At 35.0% G+C, this 22,024-nt stretch overlaps 1 protein-coding gene across 1 annotated transcript in view; it reads left to right on the forward strand.

Moving 5' to 3' along the window:
- The window catches only part of BTAF1 (B-TFIID TATA-box binding protein associated factor 1), an 86,232-nt gene that overhangs the window by 38,210 nt on the left and 25,998 nt on the right, over positions 1 to 22,024 (forward strand). Inside the window, exons 13-20 of the mRNA XM_020869960.2 lie at positions 604 to 728; positions 3,186 to 3,306; positions 11,134 to 11,238; positions 12,965 to 13,114; positions 13,394 to 13,536; positions 14,173 to 14,347; positions 15,669 to 15,872; positions 21,318 to 21,744. Of these exons, the coding sequence (XP_020725619.1) occupies positions 604 to 728; positions 3,186 to 3,306; positions 11,134 to 11,238; positions 12,965 to 13,114; positions 13,394 to 13,536; positions 14,173 to 14,347; positions 15,669 to 15,872; positions 21,318 to 21,744 (1,450 nt within the window). The remainder of the gene's footprint in view (positions 1 to 603; positions 729 to 3,185; positions 3,307 to 11,133; positions 11,239 to 12,964; positions 13,115 to 13,393; positions 13,537 to 14,172; positions 14,348 to 15,668; positions 15,873 to 21,317; positions 21,745 to 22,024) is intronic.

The raw sequence follows: 22,024 nt of genomic DNA on the forward strand, positions 1-22,024 counted from the left end.
GAAGCAACCATTCCTTGTTCATTTCATTCCTGGTTTTTAGGCACATGAGATTTTTGCTTGTTTTGATTTTGATTTTGACTTTTGATTTTTTATTATGTTTTCATTTTTGAAATGCCTCTTTTAAGGTCCATCTGATTTCCCTCTATTGTTAAAACCAGAACATGTGTATTTGAGAGTACTTCAAAAGCTCAGAAACTAAATTTGTCTTTTCATGATGATTAAGAACGTTTTAACTATATTAAAATTGCTCAGAGGGTCCTGACATGTATGTTTTAGCTGTGTTGTTTTCAAAGTTTATGATTTTTTTTTTTAATGGAAAATACAGTTGGGATATCTTATTTCTTGAGTTTTCCATCTGTTATGAGCCTCACTAGAAAGGTAAAGGCCAAAGTAGAGCTGAGTGGCATTAAAAACAGGAGTAGAGAATTGTTGAAGACGAATAATGTTTCCTCCTTAACTTTCCTCAGAACTGGGATTATCCAAGGTCATTGGGGTTGTATATGTTGTTGAATCAGTAGTGACTCCTGAAATACAGTTTGGCATGGCTGGTGAATATTTCTTGCAAAATTAATAACTGTTTTTTTTTGATAACTGATCTTATAGGTACCTTTCATTATAAATACATTATGGGATGCTCTTCTGGAACTAGATGATCTAACAGCATCAACAAATAGTATTATGACTCTTCTGTCATCGTTGTTAACTTATCCTCAGGTTCAACAATGCAGGTAATTATTTCTGTTCAATGCAATAAAGTAGAAAGTGTTTACATACAGTTCCAGATAATTAAAAATATGATAGTCTAGTGTCTTTTAGAACAGCACTGTAAATTGGGGATGCCAAAGACAGTTATTTTCAGAAGGACTTCTCTAGCCACCAGCTCTTTTGGGGCAGAAACTTAGAGAGGCTATATTCTTGGGTTAATTCCATTATATAATCATTCAACTTGTTCATCCTATGATAGTTAACTTTAGATAAACAATTATCTATTTTATTTTCACCTCTAGTTCTAACCTATAGAATTTTGTAGGCTTTGTGACAGTGGTTAATAGAATTATCAGTGAACATCAGTTTTACATTTCCAAATTTTGCTATTCTGTAAGCATTTTCTTCGTAATGTTTACAAAGAAATATTTTCTTGATTTCAGTAATCACTTACTAGGAAGGAAATACATAATAATGTAATATAATGTTTAAAAGCAGAGAATGGGTAAAGCAAAGACGTAAACCAAAAATTTAGTGTCATTTATTTTCTTGTCTTGATATCTGAAATGAAGCTTAGCTAATGTATTCCCTACCTTTTAGACTGGCTCCTAAATATTAGTATCCTTGGAGATACAGAAAAAAAAATTACAGATGAGAAAGTTAATTACTCTTCTTAGGCTAGTGAGTGTAGTCAATGAATGTTTATGTAATTATGATTATAAATGATTTCTGGTTCTGTGAGTAAATCTATTTCCGATGAAAATCATTGATGTGTGAAAAACATGGAGAGAATGTTTCAAATAATACTGACCTGTGGTCGTCCTTCAATGTTAAATTTAGGCTAGTGGGACAACCCAAAATTGAAATAGCAAAATAAGTGCCTATAAAGTGAAGAGAAAAATTGAAATAGTAGTGCATATATGGTGTTTCCTAATTTTCAGACACTTTCATTGGTATAAGGGTTAAATGAGCTAATCTGTGTGAAAGCCCTTCTCAAGCTGCAAAATGCAAGAATTCTTTATTAGTATTATATATCAGGGGTTGGCAAACTTTTCCTGCCCAGATAGTGAGGCTTTGCCTTTGTGGCCATATGATCTCTGTTAAAGCTACTCAACTCTGTCCGTGTAGCACAAAAGCAGTTGTAGATAATACATAAAGGACTGAACATACCTGTAATCCAGTAAAACTTTATTTAAAAACTCACATAGAGTGAACTTGAACTGTGAGCCTTGTTTGTTGGCACTTGCCCTAAAAAAAAAAAAAGGCTTTGGACTTTAAAATGTATGTATATAATCAAGTGGACAGTGTTGGAAAAGCTAGATAATGTAAAAAAAAAAAAAAAAAAAATCGAGGAATGTAGTGAAAATTCTGTTAATTCAGTGTGGAATAATGTAGTTTTTGATTTTTTTTTTCAAAATTGCCTTAGAAAATTTGCTTCATATGTTATGATATTTGGCAGATACTTTCCAGCTTATGTAAGAGGAAATGCAGCATGTATTTGGAGCATGAAGAGTTACTCTATTAACAAGACCTGCTATAATGCTTTTTCATAATTGAGTCTGTTTTATGTCTGTTTGTGCATGTGTTTAAGTTGTAATTTTATAAGAATTTACTAGATGTGTAAATAAATGTAAAAGGTGATGTTCATATAAATCTGCAAGTAATGAAAATAGTATTAAAAGATGGACCTCCTGAGAGGAACCAAAAGAACAGATAATTACACTGACATATTCTTTTTTCCTCATGTCTTGTTCTACCGAGGTATATATTTCAAATGCTACTTATAAATAATTTGCTAATTTGAGGTAACTTTTATAAATGACTCGTGGATGTGACAGGAATCCTATGGTCCAAGTTGTTAGCCAACTCGTGCTTTGCTTGCTTTCACTTTTAAAATCTAATCTGTGAGAAGGAAGATAATTTGAGTTTTCCTAATTTAGTAATGCTAGATTAGGATAACAAATTCCAAAGCTACTACCATACCATCTCTTGCTTCTTTTGATATATGATAGAGATGGCCCCAAAGGGGGGTATAAATTCTGTGCACCTATTGGTTACCCGTTGGAGTTAACAGTAGGAAAGGAGTAAGGATTAACAATCCTGATTTTTGTGTAGGCTGACTATCAACTAAGATACATGTCCCATTTTCCTGAGTAAGAACAGACTGGGAATAAGTGCAGTTATTCTGAAAAGTTCCAATTGGATAGAGGTGATTCATGGTATTAGTGCCACAGAATAACAATAACCTCATGGTAATGTTTCTGCTACTCTTTATGACTGCATTTGTTCTGTCTATTCTGGTGTTCTAATAACAGTTTTGTATGAGGGTGTTAAGCAAGTGTTCATAGGAAAATTGTATTGTCTCTTTAGAATTTATTCATCAAAAAGTTGCTAGGTCCATAAGGAAATGATATTTAGATGATGTATCAACAGAGTTTCAACTAAGAATGAATAAGATTAATCTGTGCCTTCTTTATTAGTATTCAGCAGTCACTCACAGTTTTAGTTCCACGGGTCTGGCCTTTTTTGCATCACACTATATCATCAGTTCGAAGAGCGGCCTTGGAAACTCTGTTCACTTTGTTATCAACACAAGACCAGGTAAGAACTGATAACTACAGTAATCTTGAAATTTTTAGAGATTAATTTTGTAACATCAATCTGACCACCAGGTTACCCTTGCTTTACATAAAGATCAGGAGAATGCTAGGGCTAGTAAAATTGGTATGGTGACTATGTTAGATACATAAGAATATAATCATCATAAGGGCAGAAATACTTTAATACTGTTCTAGATTGTATTCCCAGCCCATGGAATATTGCTTAACACAAAGGTGACTCTCAGCAAGTTTTTGTTGAAGGAAAGATTGAATCATCCCTTCCTGTCAAAGATCATGTTATTCATTCTTTGCCTGCTCTGTGTGGTTGACAGTTGGATGGTTGGCAAAAACCATCCCAGGTTAGAAAGCTACCTGTGAAGCTCTGCAGTGTGACTTGAAAAGACTGATAATACAATTGCTAGGCACTTACTTCCTTTTAAGGAATACTTAGTCTTAAGAGCATTTTATTTCCAAGTAGTAACACATTTGAAATGCCTATAGAGACCCTTCAGGTAATATCGCTGGGTAGATAGAAATCTGTTATGAGCTGAGTAATCCTTGCCCAGTTTGTAAAAGGCTTCACGTTCCTGTTTTAAAAATAGCATTAAAGGTCAAACAAAATACTAGAATTTAGGGAAGCATCATAAGGAATCCATTTCTTATGCTGTTATTTATAGGTGCTGCAGTTTGAACCAGTGGTCTTTAAAAAACAATGATTAATTTTTTTTGACACTATATTAATACTGTGGATAAATGTCTCTTTTGTGTTCACCAACCATGCATTCCTATGTGAATTAGGAATATTCCATGTAGACCTACTTTAATCTATAGCACAGTATTGTGTTGCACTACCATGAATCAACATTTGTAAATTTCCTATTGCATTATCTTTTTTATCTGATCAGAATCTTCTAAGAAAAAGCTATCACGTCCGTTTTATTAATATGCTTAGTTGATCAGGCATGGGTTCATATAAAGAACTGCTGGCATGGGTTCTGAGTTTTCACTTTTTTTTTTTTTGGTTTTGTGAGTTTTGCCTAAATTTTTTTGATGTAAATATTCTTAAATTCATTTTAGATAGACCTGTTGAAATTATCAAATTTCTTCCCTTCATGTTGTTGTTGTTTTCTGTTTTTTTAATATACTTTACTTTTAGGAGCAATTTTAGGTTTACAGAAAAGCTGAGCAAAAACTACATAGTTCCTGTATGCCCCTACCCATATGCACAGTTTCCCCTTTAGCTAACATCTTGCGTTAGTGTAGTACATTTGTTGCAGTTGATGAACTAGTATTGATACATTATTAACTAAAGCCCACAGTTTACATTAGGGTTCACTCTTTATAGTGTAGATTCTATGGGTTGACATATGTACAGTGGTATGTGCTCACCATTAGAGTATTATACGGAATAGTTTCACTGCGCTAAAAAGTGCCTGTGTCATTTCCACTTTTCCTCCCTTCAAAACCTTAGCAACCGCTACTCTTCTATTGTTCTCATACTTTTGCCTTTTCCAGAATCCCACATAGTTGGAGTTATGTAGTATGTGGGCTTCCCTGGTAGCTCAGATGGTAAAGAATCCGCCTGCAATGCAGGAAACCTGGGTTTGATCCCTGGGTTGGAAAGATCCCCTGGAGAAGGAAATGGCTACCCGTTCCAGTATTCTTGCCTGGAGAATTCTGTGGACAGGGGAGCCTGGCAGGCTGCAGTCCATGGGGTGGCAAAGAGTTGGACACAACTGAGCCACACATACATGTAGTATATAGCTTTTTAATAGTGGCTGCTTTTTCATTTAGCATTACAAAATTAAGGTTTCTCCATGTCTTTTTTATAACTTGATAGCTCATTTCTTTTTATCACTGAGTAATAATATTGCATTGTATGGATGTGCCACAGTTCATATATTCACCTATTAAAGGATATTTTCATTTCTTTCTGTTTTTTATCAGTTTGAATGAAATTTTTAACATTTGTGTGCAGGTTTTGGTATGGGCATAGTTTTCATTGCACTTGGGTAAATACTAAAGTGCACAATTGCTGGATCATATAAGAATATATTTAATTTTATAAGAAAATGTCTTCTAAAAATGTCTGTACCAATTTACATTTCCACCATCAATGAATTAAGAGTTTCTGTTGCCCTATATCCTCTCCCAGCATTTGATGTTGTCAGTGTTGTTGATTTTAGCTTTTCTAGTAAGTGTATAGTGGTATCTCATTATAAATTTGAAGTTCTCTAATGATACATGATATTGAACATCTTTTCATATGCTTATCTTTAGTAATTTTGTTTTGTTTTGCAAAACCATAAGACTTTATAAGGAAGATAGCCTGAATCTCACTTATCCCTGAATCATACTTATCCCATCATAAGTATGTATGTGTATATGCTTGTCTCTAAAATGTTTTTTTATAGAACCACAGTTAATAAGTTATTTATAAATTCTCTCTTTTTTTAAAATTTATTTGCCTGCACCACATGTCTTGGAGGATCTTAATTCCTTGACCAGGGATGGAATCTGGGCCCTGGGCAGTTGAAGCATGAAGTCCTGACCACTGGACTGCCAGGAAATCTCTGAAATCTCATTTGTATTAGATTCTTTTATGACATACCTTGGCATCTTTGAAAATAAATTGTTTAATCCCTGTGCCTTTATCTCTTATGTTAACATGTGAAAGTATTGGCAAGTCTAGCTTCTCAGAGAGTATGAAATAAGAACTCTTAGGCAAACTAAATTAATTTTATTTGGTAATGACTTAAAATCAGGATGTAACTTTTTTTTTTTTTTTTTTGCTGAACTGAGAACTTGACAAAGTGAAGTAATTTATCATTTGTTTTTCCTTTTTTAAAAAAATTAGTTTTTATTGGAGTATAGTTGATTTATCATGTGTGAGCTTCTGCTGTGCAGCAAAATGAATCATACATATATATTCATTTTTTTAGGTTCTCTTCCCATGTAGATCATTACTTATTTTTACTTTCTATAGACTGTATTTATTCATGCAGGTTTATCTATGAATGTATATGTTTATCTGTGAATTACTTTACTGGAATGTCTGGATTAATTAGTGTTGATAACTGCTATCTTTAATAGTGGTTTTAGTCAGAACTCAACTAGGAAAATATATTCTGGACATTAACCTCTAGTTTAGCCATATTTTGTTGACTGGGTAAGCTTTTCTATTCTGTTTGCATCAGAGTCACCTTCTGAGTCATTTGAAAATTTCAGTACATGAAGTAATTTTTATTTGAAAGGCAAGTATTAGCATAATGCTTATAAATTTAGCATGAAGATATACATGAGATTGAATTGGAATTTGGGGGCATGTTTAGTCCAGGATGTAAGAAAATTTAATGTATGCGTATGTAGAGAAGGGAATAAAGACCAAAACCCAGAGTTGACTGAGAATTTGACATTTGAGAACATTAGCATAATTAGGTATCGGCCAGATTTTATAAGGTATGAAGAGAGAGCAAAGTTTAAATATTTATCTGAGTTTCAGTAAATATTGGTTGGACAAATCAATATAGTTGTCTAATTATAGAATTAGGTTTTGTTTTTTGGCAGTGGGCCAAGTAGGATTTCAGACCAAATTAGTAGAGCAGCTCAGAACTCAGTGTGATTCATAACTTTGTGGTAGCTTCTTTCCAGATTTTCTTCCCTGCAACCCCATATCATTTGGTATGGAGATAGAAATGATACCTACTGACATGAATCAGGTGTTCATGGTAAATGATAATCAGATTGCTGCTCCCCCCCCACATCTACACACTTTATGGGTGTGCTTGTGGGAAGATAAAAGAGGGGCCATAGCAAAATGGTGCTGGCAAGATCTTATCCCACACAAGATGCCAATTTTGCCAGTTAATGATTTATTATCAACCTACAATTGTGGAAAATTTTGCATATTACCAACTATTCCTTCTGACTTTGACTGTTCTCATAATCAAGGTGGATTTGTTCAACAGTTATTTTAGTGCCTCCTATGTGCCTACAATTTTCTAGATACTGATTGGTAAGAGGAGATCTGTTTCCTTCTGTAGAGCTTCAAACAGGAAGCTAAGCAAGACAGGAGAAGACAACTAGACAAGTCCTTGTAATTACATAGTGGCCGTTTTATAAAGCCATCATTACATAATGAGGCCAGAATCTGGTAGGGGGAGAAGACAGTCTTACTGGATCCTGACTAGTGAGGTGAGCAAAGGTCAGGGAAGTGTCTTGCTGAAAGTACAGTTGACACTGAGATCTGAAGGATGAATGGAGTTTAACCAGGTTGAAGAGCAGGGTAACAGTCAGAGGAAGAACACGTGTCAAACTCCGGGAGCAGGAGTGAGCATGACGGCACTAAAGAGGAAGGGAAACTGGTCTGGCCGAAGGACTGAGTGTAAGGGGTGTAGATGGCTCAAAGTTTCACCTTGATTTTGTAAATATAGTGACATGTCCGATGTTCTTATTTTTGTTTGTCATCAGCGTTCCTTATTCTGAGTTCCATAAAGGCAGAGTGAAGGCAGGAACACCAGTCTAAATAAAGGAGCTGTACAGAGACTGCCCCATTCTCTTTACACTAAATAACTATCAGTCATTCCCCTGAGTTTTCCCACAGATGCCCACTCCTCCATCTGACCCTCATTATAAAAATGACATCAAGTGCTAATACTGTGTCAGTTATTTAACAGAAACCAAAATATTTTTTAAAAGCCCTCTTAAAACATGAATTCACTTATAACTTGAGTTGTAGTAGTATAGGTTATAGTTAATTTAAACCTAGTGAAGTAAACAGTCTGTGATAGGAATTTTTCTGTAATTTGGATTATACTCTGCTAGACTACTACTGAAGTCCTCAAAACTTTCCAGACTTTGCCTAAGATTAGAAGGGAAATTTGTGACTAGTAGACTCCTAGTTAGTAACATACTAGAAGTCCATTGACTATTGTTTTTTCCATTGACTATTTTTTTAAAATTTTGGGATGGAAAATCCCAACATAGTTAATTTCTAAGCAAATTAAAGTATTGTACCCCTCACTGTACCCCACTCCTAACCAATTCAGTTTAATAAATCTATAAATAAAAAGCAACATTAGGTTACCTGCCTAAGTCAGTGTCCACTGGAAGACAGGCACAAAATTTATGAAAAGAGGTGGAACAACTTTCAGATTTGCAAGAGGCAGGTTGTTTCTGGCTAGGCCAAATTGTACTTAGCGATTTTTGGAGGAAATACTAATAGTGAGCTGAAGCGTGTAACTTTTTGTAACAATATCTAAAAGGAGATGCTTGCACAGTTGTTCAGATAGAACAGTTGTTCAGATAGAACAGCCTCAGCTGTTTTCTCAGCTTTATTTTGTAACTTGTATTTTCTGCTAGGCAGACTTTATGTTGTGTTGCTGGAGAAATCTGCATTTTTAAAAATACTCGTTCCTGTGATGATAGTGACCTGCATATTCTGTTTTTTGTTTGATTTTTTGTTTGGTTGGGCTTTTGGTTTCTCTTTATTTTTTAAATTTTATTTTCCTCTTTATTTATTGACTTGACTTTATAAAGCAAAATTAAACAGAAAATACAGAGTGCCCATCCATATACCTCCTACCCTCTCCCAAATAACTGCTCCCACCATCAATGTCGCACACCAGAATGTTACAGTTAGTGAACGAACGTTGACATGTTATCAACCTATCCATAGTTATATTAGGCTTGACTTTTTTTTTCCTGGGCTGTGCCACATTGCTTACAGGATCTTAGTTTCCCGACTAGGAATTGAACCCCGACCCTTGGCAGTAAAAGCACAGTCCTAACCACTGGACCTCTAGGGAGTTCCCTTGGCTTCAGTCTTGATGTTGCATGTTCATTCTATTGATTTTCAGAGATGTGTGATGATCTTTCCATTATTATATCTTACAGAATAGTTTATCTACCATAAAAACACCCTGTCTTAAAATAATTAAAAAGTAGAATTTACTAGAGTAACAAAGCTTATAGTATGAGAAGACTACTACAATTTATATTACATTAACAGTTTATTAATATAGGGGGGAAAACATCTTCACCTATAGGTATGGCTTTGGGATCTACAAGCAACTGTTTTGATTTCCACTGATGAGGTTAGGGGTGGATTAAGAGAATTGGTAAATATGGTAGGGGGAAATGAGAAGAAATTATAGGAGACTAATATTAAATTATTTGCTTATTGCTATTACAGCTTTCCTAATTGCTGTTCTCTCTGCTGAGGAAAGGAGAACTTTTCTTCTTTCTAATATCCCTTTCCCTTTCAATGAAAAGTAGTTCTTTAAGGCAACCCCCGTCAGTGAGTAGGCTCCCCCAGCGATGATTTTGCAGTCTGTATTAAATTTTTTTCAAACCATTTTGAGAAACATGTGAAAAAAAGACCAGTGTTTTTAGTTTCCTACTGGCAAGAGAACTGTAGGTAGCTTTCTGAGTTATGCAATATCCCTAGACCTTCTCACTTTCTGGAATTTCAGTTAAACATTTTCCAAATTTCTCTTCAGTCTCTTCCAGACAATTCAGTTCAGTCGCTCAGTCGTGTCTGACTCTTTGTGACCCTGTGAACTGCAGCACGCCAGGCTTCCCTGTCCATTACCAACTGCCTGAGTTTACCCAAACTTATGTCCATTGAGTCGGTGATGCCATCCAACCATCTCATCCTCTGTCATCCCCTTCTCCTCCTGCTCCCAACCCCTCCCAGCATCAGGGTCTTTTCCAATGAGTCAACTCTTCGCATGAGGTGGCCAAAGTATTGGAGTTTCAGCTTCAACATCAGTCCTTGCAATGAATACCCAGGACTGATCTCCTTTAGGATGGACTGGTTGTATCTCCTTGCAGTCCAAGGGACTCTCAAGAGTCTTCTCTTAACACCACAGTTCAGAAGCATCAATTCTTCTGCACTCAGCTTTCTTCCAGACAACATAGTTTTTATTTTTTTTAAATTGTGGAAGGATGTGATGTTAAGTACTATGAACTAGTTAATAAAATTTTTAGTTCTTACTCAACAAGCTTGTAATTTGAACAGTAGACAACATGAGTTTCCTTTTCTACAATTCTGAGCACACAATGGATTTAGTTAAGTACCATTTGATTGCTTGATTTGGGTGGGCTTTTGATTTGTTGAGAAATTCCTTAGATTGAGGTTCTAAACCTGAGCTTAAGGAAATCCCTGAAGCTGAAAGCAAAATATTATACATAAGTATGTATGTAAGTATATTTTTCTAACAGAAGATTGTGCAGTCTTTCCCCGATTTTCAGAGGGTTCTTTTTTTTTTTTTTTTTTTTTTTTTTTTTTTCTTTTTTTTTTTTTTTCAGAGGGTTCTTAACCCAAAATAAATTTGGAACTTTGGCCTTAATTTTGTAGTGAACTCAAAGTTGAATTTTCTAGATTGGATATCATCTCACAGTTCTTTTCCTGCATTAATGATGAGCACATACAACTTAAGCTGATTATCTAGCACAACTGTAGTGTGATCATTTATCAAATTTCCCTGACAGAGCACTGATATACAATGAAACCAAAGAGATGTCACTGGTTAGAGCTTGCTTCCATATACAGGATGATTTCAGTTTATTAGAAGTAAAATTCAGTGTTGTTAATCATAATCAGACTTTCTCTAGGTTCCTAGAGACTGTATGCCATTTAATTTCTCCAAATCATTGGAATAATAGGGTGTTTTTGCTCAGAATCTTGTCAAAATTTATCAGCAGTTGAATGTTTTTGATGAAGTCATAACAGTCTTTTCATGGTAGTACTTCTGTTATTTGACTTAAAACTTTCAAAATAAGCTAACGCTGCAGAATTATGTTATAATTTTGATTTTGTTTTTAGAACTCTTCATCTTGGCTTACACCTATCCTTCCTGATATGCTTCGACATATATTTCAGTTTTGTGTTTTAGAAAGCAGCCAGGAAATTCTGGACCTCATTCACAAGGTATGTGGTGAATATATCTGTACTCCTTTTCCCAGTGCCTTGGGAGATGTAAAATTTTTTTTCATAATTGTGTACAGTTGTCGATCAGGAGTTTAAGGAATTAGAAATCATCCAAGACATTTGAATAGTCTGGAGATCAAGGAAATAGACTTTTTATGGATTATAATGGTTAAGTTCTTGTTAGTTGTGTGACCCATTAGGCAGGTGTTTTAAGCACTTTATTCATAGCCTCAATACAGAAAATAAAAAATGAAGAAAAGACAACTTTTTTCCATCACTTATTTTGCTTTCTATCAGGATGCTTATCTGTCCTATAGAGTATCTTTTGAGATTTATTGGTAATGTATAGAGTCTGATTGTCATAATTTGGACTTGTACTTTTTCCTTTTATTTAGGAATATTGGTCATATGTGTCGGAACCTATAAAGAATAGCCACTTGATATGTTTAATAATATTTATGGGAGAAAATGGCACTGTTGTACCTTTAATACCTGTTAACGTAGTCTTGAATCATTGGCCTCTGAAGTGGCTCATTGTTAACAGCTGTGGGTTAACATTGGTGGTGTTTCTACATGCTGGCCCTAGCCCATTTAATGTTAGGCATCAAGACAAGTGCTTTAGGGCTTCCCTGGTGGCACACACTGGTACAGAATCCACCTGCCGATTCCGGAGACTTGGGTTCAGTCCCTGATCAGGAAGCATTCCACATGCCTCTGAGCTGCTGAGCCCACACGCCACAACTGAGCCTGTGCCCTAGAGCCTGGGAGCCGCAGCCACTGAGCCTGAGTGCCCCGGAGCCCTGCTCTGCGGCAAGAGAAGCCCCCGCAGCACCAAGGAGCCAGCACGGCCATAAATAAATACATAATTTTTTTTAAAGTGCTTTATTGAGTAAGATCATGAATCAAGATTTACATTGTTTTTAATTTATACTAGGATATTACTCTAGTATATTATTCTGATATGCTTCCCTCATAGCTCAGTTGGTATAAAGAATCCGCCTGCAATGCAGGAGACTCCAGTTTGACTCATGGGTTGGGAACATCTGCTGAAGAAGGGATAGGCTACCCACTCCAGTATTCTTGGACTTCCTTTGTGTCTCAGCTACTAAAGAATCTGCCTGCAATGAGGGAGACCTGGATTCAGTCCCTGGGTTGGGAAGATTCCCCTGGAGAAAGCAAAGGCTACCCACTCCAGTATTTTGGCCTGGAGAATTCCATGGACTATAAAGTCCATGGGGTCACAAAGAGTTGGACACGACTGAAGAACTTTCACTACTCTGATATACTAGATATTACTAGGATATTACTCTAGTATATACTAAGGGTATTACTCATCTAAATTTAGCCAGAGCTGTTATATATTGAAGCATGTATTGAATATAGGATTGCATATAGAGCTTTATGATACAAAGAAAGGATTCCAGATATTTACTGAAATTTTGATAACTTTTTTTATGGATATTTAAAAAAATGGTTTTCATAAAATACTGAGGAAAATACTTTGTATTCTTTTTTTAAAAACTTTCTTTTGTATTACTTTTTTTTTAGTATACAAACTTATCTACCCTAAAACAGTATTTCAGAGTACACCTATATGTTGAATTTTAAAATTAATTTTTGTGCTATTTCCTACCTTTTTTTTTCAATTCAGTATCACTAAAAGTATTAGGTCTTATTAGGCCTTGCTAGAAAAATTTCATTTTCTTGTTCCCTTCTCATTCTGCAGGTTTGGATGGAATTGTTGAGCAAGGCTTCAGTTCAGTATGTAGTAGCGGCTGCTTGTCCATGGATGGGTGCGTGGCTTTGCTTAATGATGCAGCCTTCTCATTTACCTATTGATTTAAATATGTTGCTGGAAGTAAAAGCTAGAGCCAAAGTAAGTGTAGAGGAACATAATGTATTTGTATGTTCAACTCATAATCATTAATACGGTAACTGTGTTAAGAAATCTGTATTGCTTTACTATAAGTGTGATATTGTAACAGAAGGAAAAATTATTGGAACCTTGACAAAATGCATAGTAATTTTTATCCATTAAAGTTTTGTGAAAGAACTGTATTCTAGTAGAATTGGAACAAATCAGATTGTTTTTTATGTTGTCTATTAAATTTTAATGGTAAATCTTTAATTATTGTTTCCCCCCTTATTCACTTAGGAAAAAACAGGTGGTAAGGTGCGCCAGGGCCAAAGCCAGAGTAAAGAAGCACTTCAGGAGTACATTGCAGGTGCAGACACCATCATGGAGGACCCCACCACCAGGGACTTTGTTGTTATGCGGGCCAGAATGATGGCAGCCAAGTGAGTATACATAAATTCAAAAGTCATTTAACAAAAGATTCCTCCCATGTGTCTGTCAATCCTTCCATCATACTAGAGTAAGAGAAAAATTAAAATCTAAGAAAACATTTTTCATTCTTTTGAAGTTTTAAAAATAAGATTTGTATTTTTTTGGTGCACATATACTTTAATATTTAAGCTTAGGTAAGGTCATCTTAAATGGCAGATACCAAAATTTGTTTGGGAAGGCAACCCAGCAATTGCACAGTCCACAACAAAATTTGAACACCTAGGCCACATAACTGTTTTCAGGCCTAAAAATCTCCTTTGTTTGTTTTGTTGCTGTAGTTGCTAAGTCATGTCCGACTCTTTGTGACCCCATGAGCTGTTGCCCTCCAGGCTCCTCTGTCCATGGGATTTCCCAGGCAAGAATACTAGAGTGGTTTGCCACTTCCTTCTCCAAGGATTTATATTTTTTTATGAAGATAAGATAGGAGTTAAGTCTTCCCTGGGAAAAGTTATAGCTTCAGTAAGGGAAACTTTTTTATAAAGTAATTTTATAATTATATAAAGTAATTATACAGAATAATTATATTAAGTAATTTTATAATTTTATAAAGTAACTTTTATAGTAACTTCTTTTTTTCTCCCTCTTAGGTTGTTAGGAGCCCTTTGTTGCTGTATTTGTGATCCAAGTGTAAATGTGGTAACCCAAGAAATTAAACCAGCTGAATCCCTTGGCCAGTTACTACTCTTCCATTTGAACTCCAAATCTGCCTTACAGAGAATTAGTGTAGCTTTGGTAATCTGTGAATGGGCTGCTTTACAGAAGGTAAGATTTTGCCCCCAAATAAATGAAGACAATCTAAACCAGATTCCATTAGCTGTTAGGATCATTTTCATTGTATTTTACAAACAGAAAAGTGAAAATTTTCTCTGTAAAAAAAATTGAACATTTATAGAAAAGTATTCCAAATTATACTGAAACATTGTTTCTCTCTCATTTGCCTTTAACCCTAGCCTTTTTTCCTAGAACCCCCAGTTTTGTACCTGAGAACTACAAAACATAAGAGGCTTTGAGAGCTAGAAGTCCATTTGTATGAGTAGTAGCAAGGGCAGATTTTTGGTCACAGGAAGAATAAAATCAGCACATTTAAACCCAAATCTTTGTGTTTCCAAATAAACCATTCCCTTGCAGCCCCTTTAGTTTTTAACTTTTAGTAAGATGTATTGATTTTGTGTTAAGAATTGCTTCTGTAAATCAAAGAAACTTCCTGCTGGCTTTGTTTATTCCATTGACTGGAATTCTGGAAATTTAACTGTCTGCACTTGCTGTGAGAGTTGCTTGTTACTGCCTCTTAACAGTTTGTCAAAGCTGTGTCTAAAAGTAATTGAGCCATGCTCTATTGCAACTGAAACCCCAGCTTTGCCTCTGGAAAGAAGCAAGGCTCATCTGTTTTTAGGCAGGACGTGGTGTGCTGGAGAGGCAGTGATGCTGTGTTTTTGTGCCTCTCAGACTCAGCAGCAAGTGTTGACAGTTCGGTTTCTGGACCCTCACAGAGCTTCTCTGGACTTACTCTGTGAAGCCCAGGCTGATCACCCAGATCCCACAGAATCCCTCATGGCTCACCACTGAGGTCATTCCCCCTCTGGTTGGGGCAGGCAGCAACCAGAGAGAGTGGGAAGGGTTAGTTAAATTTGGGGGCAGGTGAGTAGCTTTTAAATTATATATCCATTTCTACAGTATGGCATGTGAAACTGTGGGTTCAATTGTTAAGAAATCTAATGAGTTTTTAAATAACATTTTTTAGTGCATGCTAAGTGTTCTTTCCTGACTGATTTCTTTTTACAGTTGTATATTTTTAAATCTGTCTTGAAATAAATTCAGAATAAAGTAAGAGTAATTAGGTGGAAAATTTAATGGAATTGTAATAGTTCCATGTGCATGTTCTGTAGTCATTCATATTAAAATTTTAGAGTAGTTTGGGTGTGATACCTTTTCTCTGTGAAACTAACTTATGTTCTGGGAGATAACAGAATATAGATTAAAAAACAATAGAAATTTAGACTTGGTAGTTTGCAAGTGAAGATTATGCATTTTTGAATTATATTTACATATTTGCCATGAATATTTGTTGTCTGTTGTATTTTAGGAGTGTAGAGCTGTTACCCTAGCCGTGCAGCCACGCTTACTTGATATCCTTTCAGAACATTTATATTATGATGAAATTGCGGTTCCATTTACACGAATGCAAAATGAGTGTAAACAGCTTATTTCATCACTAGCTGATGCACATATTGAAGTTGGTAATAGAGTAAACAACAACGTTTTTACAATTGATCAAGCTCATGACCTGGTGAGTAAAGAAGTGACTTTCTTAATTTTAGAGCATGAAATAAGATAAGAAATTTGTCAATGTCCTGTTTACCACAAAAACACTTAATTTGTTGAATGTATTTGTGGCTTGGTAGCCTATCATATATTCAGAATAAAGTAAGAGTAATTAGGTGGAAAATTTAATGGAATTAAATTCCCTTTGGAAAGGTTATTTCATTGTATTGACTTTTCTTCAAACAAGAGAATGGGAAAGGGATTTTTTTTTTTTTAATCTCAGCTTTGACAAACCAATACACCTTTATTAGAAAAAGCTGTTGTCTTTTGTCATTTCTCAGTTTTGTCTAAGACTGGCAGAGTATGGGGGGAAAAAAAAATGTTTCTGAGTATTTCTCCTCCTCCCCCAACTTACAGTGAAAACATTCAAACATAAGAGAATTACACAATGAATACTCATATACCTACCAACTAGATTCCACAGTTAACATTTTACTAAATTTGCTTTATCATATATATGTATTAATTATAATATGCAACCATTAATCCATATTTTTGATGTGTTTCTAAATAAGTTGCAGACAGCTATCGCTGCACCTCAACTAAAATTCAGGATTTTCCCTTTTTTTTGCTCTTTTTTTGTGTCATTAACTAAAATTTAGTTTTTATGGTGATTTGCTCTTTCTTTGAGGTAAAGCTTATGTTCTGTGAATTGTACAAATCTTCAATGGAATATATGATGAATTTTAACAGGAATGTACACCTTTGAAACCCAAACCTCTGTCAAGATACAGCCAGGGCCATACCCACTCCCCAGTCAGCCTCCTGCCCTCAGAGAACCCTGGTTCTGGTTTCTCGTGCACCGTAGATTATTTTTGCCTGTTGTTGAATTTCATATAAATGGAACCATATACTCTCTGCTGTTCAATGTAAGGATCTTTTTCAGCATGGTGTTTTTTAAAATCATCTGTGGTGTTATATGTATCAGTAGTTTATTCTTTTGTATTGCTGAGTTTTCTTTCACTGTATAAACATGCCACATTAAGTGTAAGCCCTTCTCTTGATGAACACTTGGGCTGCTCCAAGTTTTCAGCTGTTATGAACAGAGCTGCTATAAACATTTTTGTATAAGCTTTTTTTAAGACATGTTTTCATTTCTCTTGGGTAAATGCATAGGAGTAGAATTGCTAGGTCATAGGCTGAGATGTTTATTTAGTTTTATAAAAAATTGCACTTTCCCAAAAGTGACTATATCATTTTACCTTCTAATCAGCAATATATGAGAGTTCTGGTTGTTCCACGTCATCACCAACAGTTGGTGATGGTCACTCCTTGTAATTTTTGCCTTTCTGGTGGTTTTGTGACAGTGGCATTGTGGTTTTAACTTGGCATTTCCTTGATGACTAATAAGTGTAACACTTTTTTATGTCTTATTCACCATTTGTTGATCTACCTTTCCAAAATGTGTGTTCAGCTCTTGTCTATTTTTAATTAGGTTGTCTTTTTATTATTGAGTTGTAGGAGTTTTTTAATATATTTTGGATACCAATCCTTTATCATATAGATGCTTTTAGAATATTTTCTCCCAGTATGAGGCTTGCTTTGTCTTTGAATGAGCAGGTATTTTTAAGTTTGATGAAGTCTAGTTTATCAGTTGTTTTCTTTTATGGTTATTGTGTTCTGTGATCTAAGGTACCTTTTCTTATCTCCAAGTGGCGAAGGTATTCACACACATTTTCTTCTAAAGCATTGTAGTTTTAATGTTTAATCCTCCATATTTATGTTTATATATAGTGCTAAATAGTGACTGCATAGTTTCATTTAGATACCTAATTTTTTCATTGGCATTTATTGAAAAGATTTTCATTGTCCCATTGTATTGCTTTCTTTCCTTTGTCAAAAGTTATTTGAAATGGATGTGTAATTCTTTATCTGGACTCTATTTGTTCATTCTGTTTCTCTCTCTGTATGCCAGCAACAGTGTTTTCATTACTGTATCTCTGTATTTAGTAAATCTTTGAGGTTAGGTAGTGTGAAAGAGTTCTTCCTGAGTTATAGAATCAGAAGTTCAGCTACTTTACTTGAGTTGATCCTGTGAAGGAGCATATTTCATTTCTTATCCCCCTTTCTTATTTAAAAAAAAACAGTATAGTTGAAATTGTTTTTGGTCTCAACTGTGAAAAAAAGCTAAAATTGCTCGTCTTCTTTATTGTTTTTATATAATTTCTCCTTTTTTGTCTCCCCTCCCCCATATTTTGCTTTCTTAGAATAAAATCTCAAATTTTCTTTAAGGTCTGGGGTCCCTTTTTACTGTTTCTGACAAGATTTTTTAAAGCTATTACATGGCCTTTTAAAGCTTTTATTATTCAGACCTCTTAGTCCCTAGTGGAACTATTGTTCTGTTTCATCAACTTCCTTAGTCCAGTGGTTTTGACCTAGGATACCAGAGTCTCCAGAAGAGCATATTTGAGGGAAGAACGGTTTTAAAAGATTAATCTAGACCCTGGCTAAGAGTTGCTCTTTGTATTTTTCTTTGCATTCCTATTTTTCTCTTACCTGCCAGATACAGGCATTTCTTGACGGTCTTCCTTTGTCTCTTACCATTCGCATAATTTAGTTCTTATCCATGGGCTGCACTGTCTTCTCTTGATCTTTTATGTTCTTCAATTAGGCATTTTTGTTTGGATATCTCTTTCAAACTTAACACCACCAAAACTGGAATTTATTTTTTAACAGAAAATAGCCCTTTTTATCCACAGTCTCAAATCTTGTTAACATTTCCTTTCAGAAAGTTTCATGTGTTTATTCTTTCTCTGTTTCCATCACTACAACCCAGTCAAAGGCCTTAGTATTTTATGACTAGGTCCTGACTCATCTCTCAGGCTCCGGGCAGTCTCTGGTTCAGTTCACCCTGCCTGCTGTGCCAGACTAGTGAAGTTCTTGGTGCCACTCTGAGCACATCCCTCCCCTACTTAAAAACATTGTTTTCTTTTTCCTTTTGGTTTTTTCCTTTCTTACTTTCAGCACCACCTCTAAACTCCCCATCTCTTTTCTTATTATTTCTCAAACTTCCTCCACTTAAGCCTAGTTAGTTTTTCTCTTGCAAAAGTACACCACCCTTGGTCACTTTCTTTGCTTCACTTATTCTCTCTTCCGTGTCTGAACTCTTCCCTTTGCTGAAAATTCTCTATCCTCAACCCTCCATGCTCATCCCAAGTTCATTTTTGACATTCTTTCATCTAAACCCTGTGTTTAAGCGATGATGACTGCTGTCAGTTCCTTGAACAGTGCCTCAACTTCCACTCACTACCTCAACTCTTTTTGCCAAGATGTCCTCATAACTCCAGACTTAACTATTGTTTAAAAACCTAGCATCAGTGTTAACTGCCTCTAACAAACTTTCATTGCTTTTGTCACCTGAGAAGAGTTAAGCTACCCTTGTGCTATCACAGAAACTTGCACTTACCTTAGTTTCATGTTATATTGTCTTTGTTTACCTGTGTATCTCCCACATTAGTCTCAACATTTTTTTTGAGTGTATAAAGACACTGGTTTTACTAATGTTTTAGTATTACTCATTAAATATTCGTTGACTGAATGAATGAATGGAAATTGGAAAGCTTCACCTAAGCTGCCTATAATCATTGAAAATTGACAGAAGCATAGTGTATTTAGGACAGTGTTTTTAAACTTTTAGTAGTGAACCCTGTTTCAAATAATCTTATGCAGAGCTTGAACACATAAAACAGACAAAACAAAGTGGAGAATATAAGCTAGAAGTGGTATATGATCATGTTTCTTTGTAGAGAACAGATCATGATCAAGCAGATAAAGCTCAATTTAAAGTCTTTCATATTTTTAGTGATAAAAGAAGATATTATCTGTGTGCATGTTTTGCTTCTCATAATGAGTCCAGTCTTGCCCATAAGAAAGTTGATCATTTCTAAGTCTGAAAAATTGGGTTATCCATTTTTTAAAAGTTAGGTTCTTTAATGTTACAGACTTTTCTGACCAACATTGATCAGATTGGATCCATTTATAGAGCCTTTTTATAGAGTCTTTTTATGACTCCAGTTATTTATCAAACAAGAAGACTATTTTTGTTATATAAGCCATCATACTATCTTTAAATGGTAATTTAAAAAACATGTGCACACAAAATCTTGTACATAAATGTTCATAGCAACATTATTTGTAATATTAACTAAGGTGGAACCAACCCAACCACTCATCAGCTAATGAATGGAAGAATGCAATATGGTATATCCATGTAATATAATATTATTTAGCCAAAAAAAGGAATGAAGTAATTATACATGCTAAAACATCAGTGAACCTTTAAAGATGCTAAATGAAAGAATCTGGTCATAAAAGATTATACATTAGTTTATATGAAAATGTCCAGAATAGGCAGATCTGTGAAGATAGAATGTAGATAAGTGGTTACATAGGATGGGGGAAATGAGGTGTTACTACTAATAGGTATTGAGTTTCATTTTGGAGATGATGCAGATGTTCTAAAATTGTAGTGATGATTGTACAATTCTGAATATAGTAAAAACCACTGAACTGTACACTTTGAGTGTACCGTATATAAGTTACATTTCATTAGGTTGTTTTAAAAAGATGATATATATGGAATTTAGAAAGATGGTAATGATAACCCTATATGCAAAACAGAGAAAGAGACACAGATGTACAGAACAGACTTCTGGACTCTGTGGGAGAAGGCGAGGGTGGGATGTTTCGAGAGAACAGCATCGAAACATGTATATTATCTATGGTGAAACAGATCACCAGCCCAGGTTGGATGCATGAGACAAGTGCTCGGGCCTGGTGCACTGGGAAGACCCAGAGGGATCGGGTGGAGAGGGAGGTGGGAGCGGGGATCGGGATGGGGAATACATATAACTACATGGCTGATTCATGTCAATGTATGACAGAACCCACTACAATATTGTAAAGTAATTAGCCCAACTAATAAAAGTAAATGAAAAGAAAAGAAAAGGAAAAAAAATGAAAAGATTTTAAAAAAAGATATAATGAACAGTCTTCTAATGGAGCTTGTAAAGTAGTCTGATGCCACAGTCGTAGCTTCAAGCAGTTTTTGGTAATTAAAGAATTAACAACTGTTATACCATTTTAAAAGAATTGGTTTATATTTTCCCACAGTGTTATTTCACCAAAGTACTATGTGGGTATTATGTGTGATTTTTCACTCAAACTTACTAAATACAAGAAGTCTCTGAAGAGATTGTGTCTTTCTTAAAAAAGTATAATACATTGTTAAATAAGTCAGATTAAAATAAAGTTTACTTGGAAGGTTTTAGACATTTAGTTTATTGAATACTAAAATGTACTAATTATTGTAGAATTTACAATTGAAACAAAGTTTGCTGTCTCCCTTTAAGAATTTACAGGCTACTTGGGGTTGATGTCATTAATGATTCTTGATTTCTCTCTTTAATAGGTCACTACTGTTTTTAATGAAGTCACATCATCCTTCAATTTAAATCCTCAAGTATTACAGCAGTTAGATAGTAAACGGCAGCAGGTCCAAATGACAGTTACAGAGACCAACCAGGAGTGGCAAGTGTTGCAGTTGAGAGTGCATACTTTCGCTGCATGTGCAGTTGTGAGCTTGCAGCAACTTCCAGAGAAGTTAAATCCTATTATCAAACCATTAATGGAGACAATTAAAAAAGAAGAGAATACGCTAGTGCAGAACTACGCGGCTCAATGCATGGCCAAACTACTTCAGCAGTGCACAACAAGGACTCCCTGTCCCAATTCAAAAATTATTAAGAATCTCTGTAGCTCACTTTGTGTGGACCCATATCTAACTCCTTCTGTCACATGTCCAGTACCAACACAAAGTGGCCAGGAAAATTCTAAAGGTATATATCTAAACCTTTTTTGGGGGTAGGGAAAGAATTAACCATTTAAATTTGTTTACAGTTATCTACAGGTATAATTTAAGCAAAATCCAGTTTATGTTGTAGCTTTTTATCATTTTGAGAGAATTTGCACTTATTGCTAATAAAATCACAGCCCTCTTAACTCATAAGTTATTTATAAAAGACCTGATATCTTTGAGGTCTCTGAGTTTTCACATTTAAGATGACTAAATCCTATAAGACAGGTATTAACCCTTAACTTCTCTTTCAAGATCATCAT

Source organism: Odocoileus virginianus, chromosome 7, assembly GCF_023699985.2.
Source record: "Odocoileus virginianus isolate 20LAN1187 ecotype Illinois chromosome 7, Ovbor_1.2, whole genome shotgun sequence".
Taxonomy (NCBI): domain Eukaryota; kingdom Metazoa; phylum Chordata; class Mammalia; order Artiodactyla; family Cervidae; genus Odocoileus; species Odocoileus virginianus.